Source organism: Phyllostomus discolor, chromosome 2 (genome assembly GCF_004126475.2).
Source record: "Phyllostomus discolor isolate MPI-MPIP mPhyDis1 chromosome 2, mPhyDis1.pri.v3, whole genome shotgun sequence".
NCBI lineage: Eukaryota > Metazoa > Chordata > Mammalia > Chiroptera > Phyllostomidae > Phyllostomus > Phyllostomus discolor.
This window is the reverse complement of record NC_040904.2, coordinates 107,773,973-107,788,678: the sequence shown is the minus strand read 5'-3', so window position 1 is coordinate 107,788,678 and position 14,706 is coordinate 107,773,973. Positions and strand designations below refer to the sequence as shown.

Sequence of the window (14,706 nt, the reverse complement as noted above, 5' to 3'; positions counted from 1 at the left end):
GTGAGGAAAACTGTCTCTCAGCACCTGGGCATGAACGTGAGTTTTTAGAGGAAGCTTGAGGGTTGCTGGAAGCCTGAGATCATATCTGAAGTTTTCCCCTAGCATTTTTATTCCCTTTATAAAAGAAAGAGTAACTCTCTAGACCATTCCTCCTGTCACATAAATGAGTGTCCATTGTCAGTCACATCCTTTACATTAAAAGGAAAACCTCAAATTTTAAATAATCCCAACTACTTGAAATATGCCTGTTTGCTTTACTTTTAGAGGTTAAAAGTAGCTCTTCTGTTTTCAAGAAGAGGAAGTTTCAAGTTGGGAAAAATGTGTACAGTGCCAACTATACTTGGAAACACTTTTACTCACATTTACCTGCCACCTCACATTTTGCATAAGCCCTGAGGTTAACCTGTGACCAGAGAGAGACATTTCCTCCAAGAAGGAACACATCTAAGAGTCTGTGGTGGACTAGGTTGCCTCTGTAGGCAATGAACATCTGCCTCTGGCGGTATATTGGAACCGAAACTGGGATGCTTATCTGAAAGACACAACATGGGGTTCCAGCATCAGAGTGAAACTTTCCCAGGAGACCTATGAACCCCTGCTCAGTTCTACAGGGCTGCAATTCTAGGGTTACCCTACACCAGAGCTGTCAAACTCATTTTCACCGTGGGCCATATCAGCCTTGAGGTTGCCTTCAAAGGGCCAAAATAATTTCAGGACTGTATAAACGTAACTACTCCTTAACTGTTAAGGAGTTGAAATTACATCCAGCTCTTTGAAGGCAACTGTGAGGCTGATGTGGCCCCTAGTGAAGATGAGTTTGACACCCGTGCCCTATGCAGTGCCTCTCAGCAGCAGATTCTAGGAGTCTCTTAGTCTTGACAAGAGTTGATGTTCCCATTTTGTGGATGGTTCCAATAGAGCTCAAGCAGTTCTCTTTTCGAGTTGTGGATTAGCCTCTGCTCATGGTCTCTCATCTCTTTCATGGCTCTCTCAAGTGGCGCAGAGTATTCATTGCAGGCAGCACCCCCAGGACAAGTCTAGCACTGTGGGAGTGCCAGGAGCACCCCATGTGCAGGCCCTACAAGGATTACTTTGGCTCAAGAAGGGGAAATTTTGACCACTAGGGTCTCTGCTCCCCATCATCTTAGACCTGTAGGTACAAATCACAGAGACCATTGCAACTCTAGGTACAAATCAGATTCTAGTTTCCTTTACCTCTTCTGTGAGCAGCAGATGAATTTTTCGTAGAGTGCTGTCTATCTGTGATAGGTCCTAGCAGTTGTTCTCAGATGGCTATTTCTGAAGGACATTTGTGCTTCTTTGGAATTTTCCAGCTGTTAATTAGTAGCATTCTCATTTCCCTTAATCGCAGAGACAAAGCCCACAACAGTTCTTTAGTTAGTCATAGGAAAAGCTTCTTTCTTTCCCTGTTGACACACATTTTGGGATGCAGAAATGGCTCCTGGGTGTGTTTTGGCTTCTGAGTGTCTGTGGCAGGAGCTGTGGATCTCGCACCAGTGCCATTGTGAAAGCTCCAGTGCCCACACAGTGCTCCGGAGGCTGCGCTGGACTGGGCTCCATTTTGCTCACACAGCCCCCGAAACTCTGCAGGGGGCCTTTATTTCATTTTTGGCTGGCTTGCACACTGGAGTGATTACCTGATTTAAGCTTAGGTTTTCTTTCTTCCCAGCAATTCTTTGCATTCCAAAATAAGACCTCCAAGGAGAACCCATGGATTATAAGAGCAGGGGAAGCATATCTTGCTGTGGGCTGAGCTCTTCACACCTTTATTAAGGCAAATAGCGGGGCCCATCCTGTGCCAGGCTCTGGTCCCAGCGCTGAGGACTCAGTGGGAACAAGTCAGATGGAGGCACAGCTCTCAAGAGCTGCAGTGGTTTCCCCATCTCCTTGGTCCTGTGACACGTACCCCATTATGACGATATTGTGTATCCAAGGAGGGTGCTTGAGGTGAAGCTGGCAGCATATGGCAGTTGCAGGGCTTGGACTTGGGTGTGTCCTGCTTTTCCTCTGAGAGTGACCTGTAGACAGAAGCACAAGTCCTCAGCCCTGACCCTGTGGGAAGCTCAGAGCTGGCCAGAATCCCTGGATAAAGTCTCATCCTGTGTCTAAGCCAGGACCTTCTCAGTGCCTGTGATTTTCATGTGATCCTGGTCATCCCCATGAGCCCTGAGGGCATCTACTCAGGGGCACGGATCCCAACACTCTTGCATGGCACTACCTGGCCCACCACATGGTATTGATGGGCACACTGTAGGAAATAAGAGCTATTGGCCCCAGTGATATTCAGAAATTTGTAGGATCCTTATTCTTCTGCAAATGCCTGGCAAAGGACAAGTCTAAAGCATGATGGGGCCAAAGAAAACAAGGAGCTGAGATGGTATAAGCAGGACCTTGGTGCCTGGTGGGCACAAGTGGACATCACAACTTTAGCCTACTTGTGAACAAAGCTGCCTCTGGGTCTGCTTACAGAATCTTAATGAGCAGTAATGCATTCATCATCTCTGAAGAGATGACAGGACTTTCCCCTTGGCTAGTACTTGCTGAAATTCTCAACACTTAGAAATTAGAATTCGCCCTGGCTGGCATAGCTCAGTGGATTGAGCGCGGGCTGCGAACCAAAGTATCGCAGGTTCAATTACCAGTCAGGGCACATGCCAGGGTTGCAGGCCATGGCCGCCAGCAACCGCACATTCATGTTTCTCTCTCTCTTTCTCCCTCCTTTCCCTCTCTAAGAATAAATAAATAAATCTTAAAAAAAAAGAAATTAGCATTCATTCCAGGCATGGATTTCCCCTACCTCCTCTCCTTCACACACCTCCTTTATGTCAATCAAGAGGCAAGGGAGTCTGAAACACCTGGAGAAGCAGGGGGGTATAACAAATGTGCACAGTCTAGAGTTAGTAGAGAGAGGTCCCCACTTTGCCATCAGCTAGCTGGCAACTCCTCTTACTTCCCCAAGAGTGGTTTCTTTAAATCATTGTCATGTGGGCATGAAGTGAGCTCATGTGTTCAAGCACACGGAGCAGGAAACCACACAGCCTCTCCATCAATGGCAGCATGACACTGTCTTCCTCTCATGTCACCTGGAAGGTGGCTTGACATCCCACCTCTGTGAAATCAAGTGGAAGAGGAATGAATTTCCCCACCACTACTTTGTCTTTGTTTAAAATGTGCAAAATGGTCCTTTTGAAGGAGAGAAAAAAAATGAAAAAGAAAAAGCCTTCCATCAGCAGTTGGTACTATGTGTAATTTCTTCACATTGTGAAGTATGCCAGCTACTGCCGGCAGTAACTTTTTCAGGAGGGTTGCATCAGATCCTTGCATTATGTTCTCAAAGAAAGCTTTTGTTTTTCTCCCATTTGTAAATGAGTTCTCTCTGGGGAAATATAATAAACCAGGATGAGTTGTGCTGTGTGAAGCAGGAGACCTGGTGCTCCCAGACCCCTTCCTTGGCCTGGTGATGGCTCAGATTGTATACCCCACTCCCTGTCTTGCTCCCAGTTCCATTCTAGGCCCCAGACATGTTAGCTCTGGAAGTGGAAGAGTATGGTAGAGGGAGCCCGGCACTGGGCACTCAGGCACCTGTGTTCCCTCCCAGTGCGGCCCCTTCAGACTGTGCTGTCAGCCTGTGTGAGCCTCAGTTTCCCCATATGTACATTGAAGGAGTTGGACCAGAAACAGCCATTACCAAATAGATGAGGTTACATTGGGTTTGCAGACTTTTCCCCCAGAATTTCCAGGTCTTAACAAAGCTAAAAGTAAAGCTAAGTAAGCAGGCTGAAGCACTAGGTTTCTTTTTAACTGAATGCCCCTGGCTATTGATCTAATCAAGCGAAGTTTATTAGGGATAGTCAGTACCACAGGTAGGCTCAGCCCTGAGGCTGCAGCAGGGGAGAAGACAGCCCCTAAAGAGTACCAGACCTCAAAGCCAGAGCCAGATAGAGATGGGAGGCATGGACCCCACTGGGCTCACCACTCGATTCAAGACTTGCCTGTGCTTGTCCAGCCTCCACACTACGTCACTGAAATATACGCATAAGTAATATGACAAGCTGCTCAAAATCCACCTGTAGCATGGGAGAGTGATTGGGTGTAGTTTGGGGAGAGGTTCTTTTGAGATGGGATCCATGAAAGTGGGTAGAGAGAGAAGATTTAACAAGGGGGGTGGTCTTTGTCAGTGAAAGGCTGGAAAACAATAGCTCAGAGGAGTTCACTAACTCAGAAAATTTTAAGCGGTCTCTGCTTCAAATGGAGCTGTGCTAGAAATGAATGTGGAGATGAGTGAGACTCAAAGAGCTCACACTTAAGACCACGGGGGCTCCACGGTCTATTCCCAGGTTCTGTGATTCTGTGAGTTCAGGTGAGATTTGTGAGTGAGAAGCAGCTGCCTCATGCCCTCCAGCCCCTGACTTACCAGATGCTTTTCTATTACTGGTGTTGCAGTGGCAGGCTGCCCAGATGGGAGGTATGGCTATGTGCCCCAAGGCCACTGATTGCCCCACTTTGAGCACCTTCTGTTTTCTTTGTAAAATGTACCAAGGGAACAAATGCTCTCTGAGATCCATCCCAGCACTAACATTTTACATTTCAGCTCATCGTTTGGCTGGCAGTGGGGGCTCATGATGAGGGATGAGCAGGGCAACACTTGGGTTAGGATGTTTCTTGTTCACTAATGTTGACCTCTGCCCCAGAGGTCTCTGGGAAATGGCATTCCATGGTGGATAGGTTGCTGCTGTGAGCAGCTATAACTGAGCAGCCCACCTTCAACCCTGCAGGTCCACCCTTTACTCCCAGGCACGTCAACCATCATGATCCACGATTTGTGCCTCGCCTTCCCAGCCCCAGCAAAGGCTGTCGTTTATGTCTCAGACATTCAGGAGCTGTACGTCCGAGTGGTAGACAAGGTCAGTGTCAACTTCCTCATGTGGCTCCCTCTCTGCTGATTCACAAAAACCAGGAAAATGCTGTGGCTGTGGGAGATATTTTCTCATGTTCTTTGATTTTTTTCCTGTGGTTTCTGCAGTCCCCCACCCTGCTCTTAAGTTGCAGCGAGCTTGCAGTGCTGTCTCTTATCTCTGCTGTTCTGTGTACATGATGCAGAATAACCTCTGAGGTTATCCTTCTTCAGCCCAGTTGACATCCATAAAGTTTGGCTGCAAATCCCACTTGAAGTTGACTCCATTATCATCCCTGACTTGGGAATTTCTATCCTCTAGCTGGTGTAGGTACTAACCAACCAGATGCACACCTTGCTGAACATTTTTTTCTCCCCATTATTTAGGTTTTTGGATTCTCAGGAATTTAAATGGCAAATGAATGAAGCTCATTAATGCCAAGTCTTTTGCGAGTAAACACCTAATAGATATAGGCTTTTTAAAAATATAAATAGGAAATGTTTATACTTCAAATACCTAAAGTAACTATAGCCAGGTTTATAGAGGGTTACTGTCACTTCCTATTTTCCAGAGTGGTAAAGGGTAGTTAACTACCCTCAGCCAAGGGTAGTTAAAAGGGGTGTTTGAGCAGCTTAGACAACTGAAAAAGCCAATGTTCTCTTACAGTCCCAATATTCCTCCCATGGTCTGACTTCCACTGGTAATCCGCTGACCAGACTTATTTCTTCACTAAGCAGTTCTGGCTCCCATTTCCTAAAGTTCTTACTGTATGTATTATATGCTGCCAGATGTGAGATATTTGGTCATTGGTGCACTTATTGAACCCCTACTGTATACTGGCTGCCATTCTAAGCTGTGCCTTATCAGTCTAACTAGAATGCTAGTTCTTTAAGAGTAGGGAGTGTAATTTATGCATCTAAGTATCGCCAAGGTCCTTTGTATACAGCAAATACTCAATTGATTTTTATTTGTTGATTAGCTAATAGTTGGAAATTAAGGACTGGTCAACCTAGGTAAACTGTCCCTAATTTTCAGGTCTGTGGGTTTGAGGTTGGTGACATTTCTCAGAAAGTGGAAGGTTGTCATAGGTGGTGGAATGGGTCATTCAGAGGCCCCCCTGAGTGTCTGTCCCTGTGATGTAGGTGGAGATTGGGAAGACAGTCAAGGCATATGTCCGTGTGCTGGACTCTCACAAGAAACCTTTCCTGGCCAAGTACTTTGCCTTCATGGACCTGAAGCTCCAAGCAGCCTCCCAGATTGTCACATTGGTGTGAGTCCCCCAGGGGTCAGGACAGGGCATCTTGGGGTCAGTGCTGACAGGTCTCTTTGCGGAGAGAAGTGCCAGCCCTTCCCTCTGTTCCAGCTCCCTTGACGAGGCCCTTGACAACTATACTGCCACATTCCACATCCATGGTGTGGCCATCGGCCAGACCAGTCTCACTGCAGTTGTGACCAATAAAGCTGGACAGAGAATCAACTCGGCCCCACAACAGATTGAGGTAAAGCTGTTTCTCTTCACGCCACATGGGATGAGCCCAGCCACTATGGGACCATGGGTGGATAAGGGAGTATGTCTTTTTTGTGATAGGGTGGAAATTTCAAGGAAAGTCCAGGAAGCTACTGTGAAGAGACATTTTTAATATCTGTGCCCAGCTGTGTGCTCTGACTACCAGTCCCAGGGATCTGGGGTCAGCCCCAGAGAAATGGGGCTGCGTTACTTTAATCTCTCTCTGGATCGTAAGGGGCATTGATATGGCTCAGAGAAGGGAAGTGACTTCTCAGTTGTCAGGGTCATAGCAGGACATTCTTTAAACTGTGGAAGTTCCAGAAAGTGATGGATGGGCAAAAGCTACAGACAGTTGTGGGTCCATGTATGAAAGCTCTTCATGAAAGTCAGTCTGAACTTCAGAACAGACCCCTGGAAGGGGTGAGCTTTTGGAATGGGAGCACCTGGAGTGAACAATTCCTGGATGTGGGAGCTCTGAGGTCCCCCAGCATCAACTCAGCAAGTGACTTGGTGCTTTCTCATACTATGAGGTTTGGCCAGAGCCCCACAGTCACAAGGAGCCAAGAAGTATTGAGCTTCCTCCTTCAGCAGCAGCACTAAACTGTCTGGCTCCCGCCGGCATCCTCCAGGGGTCTCAGCCATAGGCTGGCAGGCTTTGTGTTAATCAATCTGTGTTCTGAAGGATGTGGATTATATCCCTACATGGAAGTGCACCTGTCTCTTGGTAAAGCAGAATTTATTTCTGCCTGTAAATAGCACAGCTCTAAGAGACTAATCTTCATGCACAAAGCATCCCCTTGGCCAACTGGCACTTTCTCTCTCCCTTAAGCTCTCCTCATGCTCTCGCTAGTCTGGGATTAGGGGGTGCAAGAGGAGGATGTGGAGCTTCGCCCTGCTGCAGAGACTGGGCATCCTCATATCTACCCTTGGGCCCACTTTCTGAAAAGTTTGCAGGGCATTGGAGTAGAGAACTTCTACAGCAATTTGTCAGGAGAAATTTAGTGAAAGGCAACCTTTCAAAACAGTTGGGGAAATAGCAAAGGCAGTGGATTAGAGACTGACATGCATCAGAATCTTCTTGGAGGTCTGAAGACCCAAATCACAGGACCCCACCTGATTCTGCAGGTCTGGGCTGGAAAAAGTGCACCTGTAATGGTTCCCAGGAGACATTCCCAAAGAGTAGAATATGCCCTTCCCAACCACAGATTCTTGGGCCTGTGGGTAGGATGAGATTCTGTGCAGGCAACTCAGGCTCCTTCAGGGTTGGCGCAAGACCCAGGCTCTCCCTGCTGCCTCTTCAAGAGGAGTGATGTCCATGCACTGTGTTCCCCTCTCCCTGAAAATATTAAGTGTGAACTACGCCCAGCATCATGAGCTTGTAATGCAACGGTCTCCCTTCTCTCTTTTGTCTCCACACCCAGGTCTTCCCACCATTTAGGCTAATACCCAGGAAGGTGACGCTGATTATTGGGGCCATGATACAGGTAGGAGCCAAAGGCCACATTCTTGCTCCACTCCTCTCCATGGCCAGACACCTGCAAGGAAGTAGCCACCTACACTGCCCTTGGCTTCAGGCATGTCCATCTGCCTTGGATCTCAGACAGGCTAAAGTGGGATGCTCTGGGGTGTTGACACCCTTGCCCTCAGAGGCGAGGCTTGGACTGGCCAGGAGGATAAGGGCTGATGGGCACTGCTGTTTCTCCCCACTCCAGATCACCTCTGAGGGAGGCCCCCAGCCTCAGTCCAACATCCTCTTCTCCATCAGCAATGAGAGCGTGGCAGTGGTGAACTCTGCTGGGCTGGTTCGGGGGCTTGCCATTGGCAACAGCACCGTCTCAGGGGTTGTCCAGGCCGTGGATGCTGAGACCGGCAAGCTCGTCATTGTGTCTCAGGTAACAGAGATAGTTGCCTTCTGAATCCTTTGTTGTGATGGGGCATCCTGCTCCCCTCAGCAGCTGCTGGGGCGGTCAGCGGTGAAGGGGAGGAAGCCCTGTTTATCCAGTTTGGGCCCTGCTCTTGAGGACCAGGAGCACCCCTCTCTGAGATTTTTGCTTCTGCCCTCTGAGTCTGAAGCCCTGCCTGTCACCTGGGTCAGCCCTGCCAACGTGGGAGCACCTGGATGCTTTTCCAGATTGAGTCTCTGCAGCTGCTTTTAAAGCGACAGTGTCTCCAGCCTCCTGCCATGGGGACATTCCAGGGCCTGGTGATGGTAGCCGCTGTGATGGCAGACACTGCCCAGAGTGTTCTATATCCCTCCTTTAGCCCTTAGCACCTGTGTGTTTTGTCACTCTCCATTTAGTCAGCTCCTACAAAGCAGTTCTAGGGCCTGACCTGGGACAGCTGATAGCAGAATTCTCGTTCCTTTTGTTCATTCACTTCAAGCAGGGCAGGAGGTGTTCTGAGAGAAAAGAAGTGGGTGCTGTTGACGCTGTCACACTCCGTGAACTACAGTGTGAGTTTTCAGAGGTGTGCACTGGCTTGGCTCTTATAAGCATAAATAATTGGATACCAAGAGGCCTGGGTTTATGTTTCTAGGAGAAGCAGAAAACCTGAATCATCCACTAATATCTTTGGCTCTACTAGGCTTATCTCCCAAGCCTCTTTGCTAGAGTCGGGACATGTCCTGATTGCTTTTCTGGATCAACATGCAACGTGCTGGATGGCCAAGTTAGGGGAGTCCTCTCTGCTAGGAGAAACCCCTGCTCCATGTCAGTGGGACTGACATCAACACATGGAAGTTGATGTCCCAAATCTGATAATTTCCCTTCTTCCCAGGGAGTAGGTACCTCTTAGGGCCTCTAGCAAGGAGATGAAAGGTTGTTTCCACCTCCTGAGAAGGGCTCAGGGTGCTTGGACTCTCCCTGACACCCTTGGCCTGCAGTGACCTGCAGAAGCCTCTCAGGGGAGGCTGCTGCACAGGTACAGCTGGGCTGGAAATCTGGGCTTAGGAAGAGCATTTTGTTCGGCATAACATGACAGGACAAGAACTTTTCAGAACCCAGTCATCCTGTTCCTTGTCCAGAATCGGGACCCTGGAGGAACACAGAGTGCCCCAGGGAGCGAGCTGTGCATGTGTCACCCTGGGAAGGAGGCTTCCCTGAGTCTGACCTTGAGCTGACACTGAGTTCATTTATTTACGCCTTTCTCCATTAGTTTCAGTTGTCTGTCTAAGTATCCTAGTTAAACTGCACTGTCCTCCTGAATCATGGAGGTGACACTCTGATTCTGCCTATCAATTTTCTAATGACAAGAAAGCATTGGGAATGTAAAAGTCTATGCTGTGGCATATACAGCAGGGCTCAGATAAATGTCCTCGAGAGTAAAATGAAGGACCAAAGAGGTTCTGCCCTTTTTTTCTCTCTAAAGATTGTGACTTCAGGAACTGGCTTATTATTCCCCTCTTGGGGGTCCAGGTGGCTGAAAATGGCAGCTGACTAGAAATTTGGCCAAAGGGGCACACAGCCCACCTTTCCCTCCTGGCCATTGCTATTCTTTGTAATATGACTTTGCTGGGCCACCTCTCTCTCAGTGTCTCCCCTCTGGCAGGCTGAGGGAGGTGCCAGGAGAAGGGCCTGATGCCCCTTGGAAGACGTTGAGGCTGTATGACCAGCTCCATATGAAGGGTGTGTGATTCTGGTCATAAGCTTCCAGTTCTATCCATTTAAGAATCAGCACCTAAGGTCAAGAGGTGGACCAGGACTGGCAGGAGGAGACTGAGCAGTGAAAAGGGTAAAGGAAAGGAAGGGAATAAATGCTTATTGAGGACCTACTATGTGCCAGGCAATAGCCCAGATCACAAGACACAGGAGATGGGCTCAGTGTCAGGATATGTAAAAAAGGTTTAAGAGTCTCATTAGCCTATGTTCCGAGTGACTCAACAGGACTATGAAGAGACTTCTTCAGGTTTGTCTTCAAATTTGTCTTTGGCCAGGATTAAAGGAGTATAGGGTTCAGAATGAAGGAAGGTATGAGGTCTGCTCTCATCAGTCTCTGACTGGCTCCTGCATTTGTCCATTTACTCTGCTTAGTCAGAGAGATCTACAGGCTCTGGATTTGAGGTTGGAAGGGCCTGGAAACCTGTCCTGTGAGGGCATCCCAGCCTAGAGAAGAACAGTCCCTAGTCACTGACCCCATCTCTACAGTGCTACCTGGAGCCCCAGGGTGGGACCTGCCCTCCCTTCCCCTGACCCCACCCTAGGGAATCGGGGAGACAGCCACAAGCCAGGTTGCCTCTGGAAGAGAAGCCTTGAGCGACATCCTGTGGGTGCTTTCTGGCCATAGGAATGAGCAGGCCTTGGCAGAAGCCTTCTTCCTTAGAGGGATCCCTTCCTGAAACCCCAGTTGCCAGCATGTTCACAGTTCACATACCGTCAACCAGCCTGAGCTCCAAAGCCCTTTTTCTAGGATCTCGTGGAGGTGGAGGTGCTGCTTCTTCAGGCCGTGAGGATCCGAGCCCCCATCACGCGGATGAGGACAGGGACCCAGGTGAGGCGGGCTCCTCTCCAGCCCTTCCTGTCTGTGCTGTGTGAGCAGCCTTTGAGCAGGTTCTGGTTCAGGATGAGGTGAGGGGAGCCACTGCTAGGGCACTATACCTTTCACTAGAGCACTTCTCCCTTTATCTGCATCACCCTCTGTCCCTACAGGGTTCAGCTCTACTTCCTAGAGCACAGGTGGCAAACACGAGGCCCACGGACTGAATCCGGCCCTCCACCTTGTTTTATCCGGTTAGCACCATGTCTCTACCCAGTGGCAGCACTGAGCTCTTGCTTAAGTATTAAGGAGTAATTACATTTATATGGCCCTAAATTACATTCTGCTCTTTGAAGGCAACCGTGAGGCTAATGTGGCCCCCAGTGAATATGAGTTTGACACCCTGTCCTAAGGGGAACCTTCCTTGAATTTTCTGCTCCATACCACACCAGCACTCCCTGTGCTCTCTCCCACAGGGCAAAGCTCCTTTTATTCACAGCATTTATCCCCTTCTAGTCCTGTGTTGGTGCACTTACTGACATAATGCCTGGCCTTTCCACACCTAGGAACTAACAACTGTATAGCGTGTACTCAGTACTAAGTGCTTCCTGTGTATTAATTCATTTGGTGTTTATCACAACCCCATGAGGTAGCCACCAGTGTCATCTCCATGTTATAGACCCAGAAGTGAACACATGGAAAGCTTAAAGCTCTGCCCAAAGTCACACAGCTAGTAAATGATGGAGCTGGGAGCTGGCTCAGCAGCCCGGCTCAGAGTATGTTATTACCTTTTGCTGCATGGCCCCCCATGTGCCCTCTGGTAGACACTCAGTGAGTGCGGGCTGGAGAAGGCTGTGATCCCACCTGCGCCCACCCAAGCAGGGCCCCCGTTAGACTGAGAAAGAGGAGCCCAGGCAGCGACTGGGCAGAGTGTGCCGTGCTGCTGGGGGCTGCATTTGTCCTAGAGCTTGAGGGAGTCATTTCAGGAATGGAGCCTTTCAGCCAAAGTGAAATACAACCCACGGCCCAAGGACAGGGTGGAGAGGGCCTAGTTCTGCCTTTGGCTCCATCATTTGCTTTTTTATCACATCTTCCCAATCCCGTACCATACCCATCTCTGGTGAGGGCAGAGTGGACACAGCTCATGCTGCACAAAGGAGACACAAAAGTCACCAGGCAGTGGAGAGGAAGCTGGGCAGCACCCCCAGGCTTCTGGGAACACTCCTGTCAGTTGGACTCTGCTTGTCACGAGCCTGGCTTTCCCCCCACAGATGCCCGTGTACATCACTGGAATCACCAACAACCAGAACCCTTTCTCCTTTGGTAATGCTGTGCCAGGCTTGACCTTCCACTGGTCAGTCACCAAGCGGGATATCCTGGACATCCGGGGGCGGCACCACGAGGTAATCACCTGCCCAGAGCCTCCTCTGCTCCATCCCAGGCCAGAGTCCGGGGTGGGGAGGGTTCCCCCCAACTCTCCACACACTAGGTCTGCATCTTCACACTAGGCCAGTCCTAACTCCTTCCTGCTTTCTTTCCAGGCTCATCGGGACCCCTCCCAGACACTGCCACCACTCCCTATCCCCTTTTGTCCTTCCTCTGAGTCCTTGCATCTGGGTACATGGTCTCCCAGCAATTATTTTCATAGTGCTAAAAGACTGTCCCCAGCCCTTTTTGTCTTAAGCACATTCTTGCTAACCACAATAGGGTAGGTTATAGATAACCTACCAAACACAAGGTGGGAAAAATGACAACTTTGTGGGGAAGTCACAAAAGTTCCAGAGGGTCCCTAATCTGTAACTTCTACTCCCTTTTTGAAATGATGCCTGGCAGACCTGGGGTTTTCTCCTGGTTTATGGCAGAGGCCAAGGTCCCCTTCCTTAGCCCCCCATGGGGTGGACCCCTACCCTTCCTCAGACCTCAGGGCTGGAAAGTGTTGGAAATAACTTACTTAAAACCTTTCTTCATATTAACTGGAGCTTATATATGGGAAGGGATGCACCTTAGGACTGCCCCACAAGCCAGCAGGGAGAAGGGACTGGGTGCCAGGCCTGGTGACTCCAGGCTATCACCCCAGGTAGCCTTGGGCACACAGGACCTGAGTGGGAGGTGGTTCCATGATATGCCTTCTTACCCCATGCATGAGTAGTGAGGGGAGAGTGGTTGTCAAGGGGAGGGGCCAGTCACAAGGATGGAGTTTCCCAGAGGCTGCTCCAAGCTTGTCTGGTATAATGCAAATGCCTTCCCCAGCCAACCCAGTGGAGCCAGGGTCCTGTTCCCAGTGCCAGGGGCTTCCTCAGACTTTGTAGTACATGGGCAGTGACTTATTCCCAGATATCCCATAACATAGGGGCTCTGCGGGGAAACACTTCTAAGTCTAGCATCCCTCTTGATTTATAACCACTTCCACACACTGAAGGCTCTGAGGAGTCCTGCTGTAAAAATGCTGGCAGTGGTGGGTGGGCCCAGCCTTTTTTGCATTCACCTGAGAACATAATGAAATGGCACGGGGTGTGCTGTGCTCATTCTGGGGTGACGCAGTCTGCATACTTTGGGGTTAGCCGGCCTTGACCAGGGCAGGAAGGCAGCAGCCTTTGAGAACAGTCTGGGGCTTCTGACTGACTGCCCTTCTGGGGGTTCTGGGGCCCCAGGGTTCTCCCTGAAAACATATTTGGTGTCTGTCCCAGGCGTCGCTTCGGCTCCCGTCACAGTACAACTTTGCCATGACCGTGCATGGTCGGGTAAAAGGCCGGACCGGGCTGAGGGTGGTAGTCAAGGCTCTGGACCCCAAAGCTGGGCAGCTGCATGGCCTCGCCGAAGAACTCTCTGATGAGATCCAAATCCAGGTAAAGGACAGGTGGGCTAGAACCACACATGAGAGAGAAAGGGCCAGCCCAGTGCCCTCCTCCTCTCGGGGCCATGCAGGCGCACCTGAGTATTCATTCCCACTGCCCTGCCCCTGAGGAGTTCTCAGTCTGGAGGGTCGGGGGTCGGGGGCGTGCCAGATGCTGTGGGAGCCTTGAGATGCACTGACCAAAAGCTTCGCAGAGGGGTGACACTTCAGGGGGGAGGAATTGGCTGGATGCCAGGTGCAAAGGCCTAGAGGTCTGAAATAGCTTGATGTGTTTCCAAAGTAGAAAACATTTCTGAGCTTGGAATGTGGGGTGCTTTTGTGGAAGGAAGAGGCTGGAAAATGCTCTGAGCCTTTTCTGAGCATTAATGCTCTGGGTGTTAATGTAATCGAGTTTATTTTACAAACCCTCATAGAAGACCCAACAGGCAGACATGTTTTCCCCATTTCCCAGTGCCCCTGTGAGGCCTGAGGAGCAGGAGCTGCAGGTGCTGCTGCCTGACAATGAGCCCGTGGCCCCACAGGAAGGTGTGGAGGGGAAGCGGCCCCTCCATGTCTCAGTAGACAGGTGGTGGCCCTGTGGGTGGTCTGGGAGATGGTGCGACCTATCAATTCATAGATGGAAACGAATGCTCCGAGAGAGAGGTCGCCTGCTCACAGCCACTGGAGGGCACAGTACTGACTCAAGCCCCAGAGCCCAGCAGTCCTCCTCCTGCCCTCGGCTCAGCTTCCTATATCTCTGCAGCCTGCCCTCCTGCCTCCTCTGCCTTTCCGGGCCCCTCTGTCAAACTAGGGAGTTGACAAGTTGCTCTGAAGTACATTTTTAGCTTCAACGACCCTGTTTGGCTGATCTGGAACTCAGTAACCTTTGGGTCCCCCTAAATTACGAGAAAAACTGAAAGCACCCCCTATCAGGAGAAAAGAAATGGGTTCAAGCTCCTCTTCAAAAAGAAATAAACCAT

At 49.9% G+C, this 14,706-nt stretch overlaps 1 protein-coding gene across 1 annotated transcript in view; it reads left to right on the top strand.

Moving 5' to 3' along the window:
• The window catches only part of NUP210 (nucleoporin 210), a 117,048-nt gene that overhangs the window by 79,343 nt on the left and 22,999 nt on the right, over positions 1–14,706 (top strand). Inside the window, exons 21-28 of the mRNA XM_028504539.2 lie at positions 4,797–4,925; positions 6,059–6,186; positions 6,280–6,415; positions 7,845–7,907; positions 8,136–8,315; positions 10,828–10,908; positions 12,165–12,296; positions 13,581–13,739. Coding sequence (XP_028360340.1) covers positions 4,797–4,925; positions 6,059–6,186; positions 6,280–6,415; positions 7,845–7,907; positions 8,136–8,315; positions 10,828–10,908; positions 12,165–12,296; positions 13,581–13,739 — 1,008 coding nt within the window. The remainder of the gene's footprint in view (positions 1–4,796; positions 4,926–6,058; positions 6,187–6,279; positions 6,416–7,844; positions 7,908–8,135; positions 8,316–10,827; positions 10,909–12,164; positions 12,297–13,580; positions 13,740–14,706) is intronic.